General features: G+C 47.7%; 1 protein-coding gene across 1 annotated transcript; it reads left to right on the top strand.

Moving 5' to 3' along the window:
• Positions 1-2,147: 2,147 nt before the first annotated feature.
• Positions 2,148-7,303, top strand: LOC111074045 (putative inorganic phosphate cotransporter). Its single transcript, XM_022366668.2, has 4 exons — positions 2,148-2,514; positions 5,253-5,449; positions 5,510-6,586; positions 6,647-7,303. The coding sequence occupies exons 1-4, from the start codon at positions 2,466-2,468 to the stop codon at positions 6,824-6,826; spliced, it is 1,503 nt and encodes a 500-aa protein (XP_022222360.1). The 5' UTR covers positions 2,148-2,465; the 3' UTR covers positions 6,827-7,303.
• Positions 7,304-7,471: the final 168 nt, after the last annotated feature.

The raw sequence follows: 7,471 nt of genomic DNA on the forward strand, positions 1-7,471 counted from the left end.
CTCTCCACCGAGTGACAGACAGCTCGATGTTTGTGTGCCTCATAAGAACGAAATGATGCATTTTAATTCGACTAAAACTGGGCTTGAGTCGGAGAAGGGTGCGCCATATGGGAACAGACCCTCCCTCATGCCCTTACCACTCGCTCCTCCTCGCCTGCAGTGCACTGACGTCAAGCGGACTGGCGGAAGATCGCTCAACCGTTTGCCATTTGCCAGATAATAAGCCCTGTTCGTGTAACAGATTCGCCTTCATTCCCACTCGCAATCACATCAATCCATCAGGGGGATGGGCGTGTCGCCTGATTAGATTGCCATCGGCAGAAATACTATACAAATATGCTCTAAATATATTCCACTCATAAATCCAAAAGTGGCTCGAATCATTCATTTATAGCAAAAAAATGTCCCATTTGTGGAGATGGTTAATTCCTTAGCTGAAGATCCGGCATGATAAGCAAGTAATGGATTGGATTGGATTGGATTTTGCCACGGGAATGGGCTAATCATCGAGTGGGGGCCCGGTCTCGATAACAGACGTCTCGAGATTTGGCAGAACTCATTATTTACGGAACGGACAATGGATCACCCTGAACGTGCCTCCAAACGTGTGTGCCATGTGCCAAAATTGATTTGGTATTGAAGTCAAAGACGGAATCGGGTGGGGCCTTATCAAACTCCTGCTGTCGTCAGTGCTGCTCCCTGACAAAACCCCACTCCTGACTCTCCACACTCTCCCTCCCTGTATCACCGCCTATGTTTTTGTCGGAATCAGAATGAATTTGCAGAGTCCCGAAAGACCCAAAGGGGGTCAGTGGAGAAGGCAGCGGGCTCGCCTCGACTCATTTACTTAGCCGCGAATCAAAGTCTGAAATATCCCCCCACATACTGATAAGGCATAAATAATTTGTTTAAAACATTTCATTTTCAGCAAAGCGAGGCGAACGAAAAAGGTAAAGATAGGGAAATCCAATAACAAGTGAAATAATTAAGGAAAAATTTTGCTATACGGGGGTACCTACCTACATACTCGTATATACGCGTATCGCCCTGGATGGTTAAGGGGTTTGTGGGGTAGCAGAATCTGTCTGTCATGTTAAAATGAAAATTGCATTGATCAAAGGTGTGATGGTGTGGGTTTTATGTAAGTTAATGAACCCACAAGCACGCCATCGATCACACTCTGCATTGTAATGGATCGTCTCGAGGCTTTGTTATGTCATTTTGTAGAACAGAGAGTCTGAAGAGAAAGAGAGAGAGATCTCAACTATAGAGATTTGTATTGAGATGAGATCGATCTAGGCTTATCAGTGGACACAATGACCTCGACTGGGGTTTTTTGTGCCCTTATCGTCGGACATACAGAGACATCTACAAGTGTATAGTATTGGGAGATGATCTGCAGCAAGGATTCCATTTCATTCATGCCTATTCCCAGCCTTGTTAACTGGCAGAAACCAGATCTAGCCGCATCTCTAGCTCTCAGGCAGAAAGAGAGTGGTGAGAGAGAGAGATGGCCAGATAAATCTCAACTAACTGCACTTCTAGGCTGCAAGAGAGAGTGGTGCATCAGTCGAACACTGTGACTAATTTTACAGCACCCCGAGATGCCTGTGTTACAGAAACAATCGAATACTGAGAAACCAACAAGAGGAAAGTGGAAGAGCAGGAGGAGGAGGAGTAGGACGATGATGAAAAGGTGCAGTGGAGAGGAGAGGAATAGCAGGCAAAGAGTGTACTGATAACCGAACCCTGTCCATGTGTTGGTGTTGTTTACATACTCCCATATGTATGCCGGTTCCACCAGAGAGAAATCCACACCAACACCAGTGCCAATCCCAGAGAGAGAGAGAGAGAGAATGAGATTGTGGCGTGTGTGTGAGTGTGTGTGTTGGTGTGGGTTGGTTGCCAGCGTGTTCATTTTTACTGATAGCAGCGCGCCGTACAAAAACGGAATGGAATTCACGCGATACAGATACACATGCTTACACTCGGACTCTCTGAGACTGCCTCTATCTCGATCTCGATCTCTCTCGCACTCTCTCTCTCTCACTCTCTGTCCACCAAAAGAGTGCTGTGCTCGGGTCTCTGCTTTAGCCAGCGCTGACCGGCAGAGTTTCGATCATATTTATAAAAGAATCGACCGCCGTGAGCTATTCAAGCAGTCGCAATCCGCCCCGTTCGCCAGAACGTTCAAAAGATACACCCTACTGGGGATCCAACGCGTGCTCAGTTATACAGTCGTGGAAAACCGTCCGAAAAAGAGAGAGTATACTCGCGTCCCGTCTAAATACAATTCAAATAAATAAAGCCCACATGTGTGTTCCAACTTCATGACGGAACCGGAACACGTTGTGTGAAATATCAAAAAAAAAGAAATACTACAAAAAATTCCAGTGGGAACGTTCCAATTGAGGTTTAATTTTCTTTGAAAAATAACCGAGTATTTCTCAACCCGCGTCGCACACATGACCACCGCTTTGACAATGGTGAAAACAGGAGGTAAATACGCCAATGGTAAGTGCAATCCAACGAGATACCGACCCCATCGCCATTCCCATTGAGCTCTCCAAGCACGTGTCTTATATAAGTCGCTCGTGTGGCAAAAGCCTGGCATGTGCGGCGCCTGGCATGTTCCGAGCTCGGACAGCGGCCTGTTGCCGGAAATTGCTTAATTAGTTCTCTAACAGACGTGGAGATACTCATTCCATTCCCACACGATCTGATCTCTGTCGTGTTCGCTCCAAATAAGTTGCGGATTGCCATTTCCAGATACATTTCCATCTCTCGAATGCAGTCTGTCTCCCCGACGACTGGAAGCGTCGTTGCATGCGTTCGCATGAGATCAGAAATAATTATGCATTATGCAGTTCGAGTATATATAGTTGTGTATATGTACAGTCAGATATAGACGACCTCCACTGCAGCGATATACTGCATTCGCCATCCTTCGCACAAAAGAGTGCACGAGCCACTTCCCTCTCATTTCGCTCAACTCTAAAATATAATAATATAATTAAAATTAAAAAATTAAAAAATGTGTGATTTTTCCTCCATTAAATATTTACGTTTTTTTTTTGTTTTTTCTTTGGTTACGCTGCCAAACAAAATCGAATCACATTTTAGCACTTTCGAGTGATAAAAATAAACAAAAACGGAATGAAAAACCTTAAACGAAACGAAAAAAAAATGAAAAGAGAGAGAGAGAGAGAGGGAAAACTCAACGAGCGACAGTTTTCAGTATTTCTTTTTTTTTTAATTTTATTCTGAACTTTAAATAGAAATATATAATGTGACAAGACGGGGAACTGGTGAGGGAGCACTGGCGTGGCTCTTTAGTCAGCTGATAAGCTAATCCCAAAGACAAATTGACAGTTGTAAAGCGATTTCAAAAGAGTGACACGCTCTTTGCATGTGAGAGAACCGTCCGTGGTTGGCGTTGCTCGGCGTGAAGGAGGGAAGCGTAGCAGGGAGACATGGGGCCAGAGCTGTAACTAGTGATTATCTTATCGACTTAGGGGACTGAATTCTGCCTAACGCCCACCCACCCGCACCGCCTACCCGTATGGAAAGCTCTGTGGCGTTCCAGTTTTATCGGAGCACAGCCCGTTATCGGTTATCAATACTGCACACACACTTGACTTTACTGTTGTGTTTTTTGTTGTTGTTTTCTTGGTGTTGCGTTGTGTCCTCCGATTGTCCCACTAACGGACGCTAGGTACAGTCAGCCTCGCCTCGGCCCACTGGCAATCAATCAAAATACAAACACCCAGAGTATACTATATACTTACCCCTAATGGCATCCAATAAACACTCAAAGCAGAAACTCTTTTTTTCTATAGCTACTCATAAATGTTGATTGATTTGGTTTTGGTGTCGGTTCTTTTTTGGGTGTAGCAGAAAATTTAACTTTGGAGAATCAGAATATCACTCTCTTGTATAGTGTCCTCCCCCAGCCCAATAGCGTGCCGAGGGACAGGGGACAGACCAGACAAAAGATCTGTATATTAGCCATAAATTTGCTCGGCTACGCCTGCAGAAAATATGCCGCAAATACATAAATTCAAAAACGTGTCAGATAAAGCGTTTTCAGTGGTGCTCCTCACACGACCCGACTTGTCCACGAGTCATCGTCGCGTCCGGCACGAGAAACTGAATCAGTTTCATAAACAGAGATATAAAGAGAGAGAGAGAGAGAGGCATGAGGGAGCGGCAGAAGCAGCTAGAGCGAGAGCGAACATGCGCGGGAGTCTTCTCGATCGGGCGGGCAGCAAAGTTCGTTTCGGACGTCATTGAAACAATCATCCGTCCGTCCGTCCGTATGGGGGAAATTTTTGGAAGAGACAAGCAATTGTTAGTTTGGACTTTAAGCTGGGGCTCTGAATTGGCATCGGAATGGAGTTCCAACTGGAGTTCAATAGACCCAAGCGCCTTGTAAGGCCGCGTTGCAAGGTTGCACGGTTTGCTGTTGCACTGTTGCAAAATGTGTGCGTGGTGCGGCGTTTGTTTAAGCCATTTATGGTGGCTTAGAGTCGGGTTTAAAAATAGCCTACAAAAATCCGCGTAAGGTAGCGCAAGCCACCAATAAATAAACAGCCAAATCATGTTTTCTTTTGGGATGCGATGGCATGGGTGTTCGTTTTGGGCACGTGAGGATCGGGCGACTGCTGTTCGGCCTCAAACAGGTAGTGTGACAAGGCAGCAGCCAGCAGCCAGCAGCAGCAGCAGCCAGCAGAGACTACTCACTCGTATTGCGCTTTGGGCCACATGTACAGCACCGTACAGGCACATTCATGTTATGTATGGTGTATGTTGAATTTTGTGGGCTTACAACGACATGCATGCACAGGTCTCACAATATTCGCATCCACCTCTGTGCATAGTGGGCGTGTGTGTGCGTGTGAGCGAGAGTGAGCGTGTCTGTGCGTGCACGAACAAGATTTTGACATAGTCAAAGTGTTTTATAAATAAAACGCGCCCCACATACTTACACGGCTACCAGTTTTGGGAGCACCAAAGAGAACGGCAGTGAAAAGACAGAGAGCGAGAGAGACACAAAGAGAGAGAGGCGTCTATTGATAAAGCAAAGCTGCACACGTTTACACCTGTTGAGGCAGAGAGTGAGAAAGAGAGCAGAGCAGATGTCTGCGCAGGCGCATGTGCTTGATCAGAGTGAAGTTCATCCCTCCCATTCATCTTGTTCCAGGGTATATGTACCTCCGGCTAATCTATATTTCCAACACTTTTCCTTGCAGAGAAACTCATCGGCGTGAGGCATGTGCAATGCATCCTCTGCTTCTTCTGTCTGGCAATGTGCTACGCCTGGCGGGTGAACCTCAGCGTGGCTCTGGTGGCCATGTCCGAGCCGGAAGCTAGGAATGCCACTGCGAATGACACTTCCACCGCCATGCCAGACGATGACGACGACGATTTTGGCCTGTTCGAAGCTGAGGTAAGATCCCCAGAACCAGCCAAGCCCGACACTCGCTCACCCTCCTATTTCCGTTCGCAGACTTATCCGTTCAACGAGAGCCTGAAGTCGTACATGCTGAGCAGCTTCTTCTGGGGCTACATCGCCACTCAGGTGCCTGGCGGTTACATTGCCCAGCGGTATGGGGCCAAGATGCTGCTGCTCGCTGGTCTGGCCGCCGCCGCCGTCCTGACCATCATCTCGCCTCTGTCCGTCAAGCTGGGCGGCTGGATGGGCCTGTGTGCGGTTCGTTTCACGATGGGCCTTACCCAGGGTGCAGTGCACCCGGCCACGCATGCTCTGCTCTCCAAGTGGTCGCCGGCCAACGAGCGCGGCATGCTTGGCACCATCTGCTATTCGGGCGCCCAGTTCGGAACTGTGGTGATGCTGGCAACGAGTGGATACATGGCCGACTCCTTCATGGGCTGGCCGAGTATCTTCTACCTGGGCGGTGCCTGCGGATTCGTGTGGATCTTCTTCTGGTACGTGTTCGCTTCGAGCACGCCGGAGGAGCACCGCTTCATATCGCCGGAGGAGCTCAAGTTCATCGAGGAGTCGCGCAGCGATGGCAAGATGCAGTCGGCCGATAACCTGGCGCCTACTCCCTGGATACCCATCTTCACCTCGATGCCGTTCCTGTCGCTGATGGTGGTGCACTGCACCCACATGTTCGGCTTCTGGACGCTGCTCACCCAGATCCCTAGCTACATGAAGCACATCTACGGCATCGATATCAAGGAGAGCGCCCTGCTCTCCTCCCTGCCCTACACTGTGATGCTGCTGCTCAGCTTCTTCTTCGTCTGGCTGTCCAAGGTGCTGCAGAGGAACAAGTCGCTGTCGACTTCCTTCAACCGCAAGTTCTTCAACAGCATCGGCCACTGGATACCCATGTGCTCGCTCATCGCCCTGGGCTACGTGCCAAAGGAGGACAACCTGCTGGCCGTGGTTCTGCTGACCCTCACCGTGGGCATCAGTGCTGCGACCTACCTGGGCTTCCAGGTGAACCACATCGATCTGTCGCCCAACTATGCCGGCACCCTGATGGGCCTCACGAATGGGGCGGCCAACATCATGAGCGCCATTGCGCCCCTCGTTGTCGGTCAGATCGTCCAAGATCCGGTAAGTGCAATCTTTGCAGATGCTCCACGAGTTCCTTGCTAACTCTGATATCTTCCACAGACAAATGTGAATGAATGGCGTCTGGTGTTCTTCCTGGCGGCCGCCGGCTACTTCTTCGGCAACCTGCTCTTCGTGGTCTTTGGCCGAACGGAGGTGCAGTGGTGGGACTCGCCAGAGCAGACGGTGGACGATGTGGAGCAGGGAGTGCCGCTGTCGCCCAATGGCCAAAACAAACACTAGATCTGGATAGCCGCCACAGGATAGAGGGGCATGATTGAGTCATTGCTGTTGTTTCATAGTTTTTAGTCGTAGTCAATTAGTTAGGGACAATACCATAACGACGATCGCGTGCTTCCATTAGCGATATTATAAGATAATTGTTTAGTTCTAAGGCAGCGTAAATTATTGTTTGCAGTATTTTCCATAATGTACATAATCTAAAGCTTAAATCAAATTAAACTTGCAACATGAGAAAACGTTCAGTGTAAATAGGGAAGTGCCCACAGAACACAGGTGTAGTGTACGATGTGCATGTGCTGCTAAAAACTCTAGTAATTGTTATGTTTAGTGTTTAAGCTAGGACTAAACTGAAAACCAACTTGTGATGAACAAAAAGTGAACTAAAAAAGGCAAAAAAAAAAGAAGAAAAAAAAGCAATGAAGACATTCAAAGCCATTTAATAAAACAGCTCAAGTCAAAGCTGAAACCAAGTCAAAACGTACCGAAATTAATGTTGTTTCATTTAAATACTAAATCGAATTTGAATTGGGCGCCCACTATTAATAGAAGATGGATAGAAGATTGCCATGTGTGGCAACTCTAGCACCAAATGAACACTTGTATCGAACCACTAACCATTACAGGTAGAGGTGGAGAAAAATCGAT

The sequence above is a fragment of the Drosophila obscura genome, unplaced genomic scaffold, assembly GCF_018151105.1.
Source record: "Drosophila obscura isolate BZ-5 IFL unplaced genomic scaffold, ASM1815110v1 contig_186, whole genome shotgun sequence".
NCBI lineage: Eukaryota > Metazoa > Arthropoda > Insecta > Diptera > Drosophilidae > Drosophila > Drosophila obscura.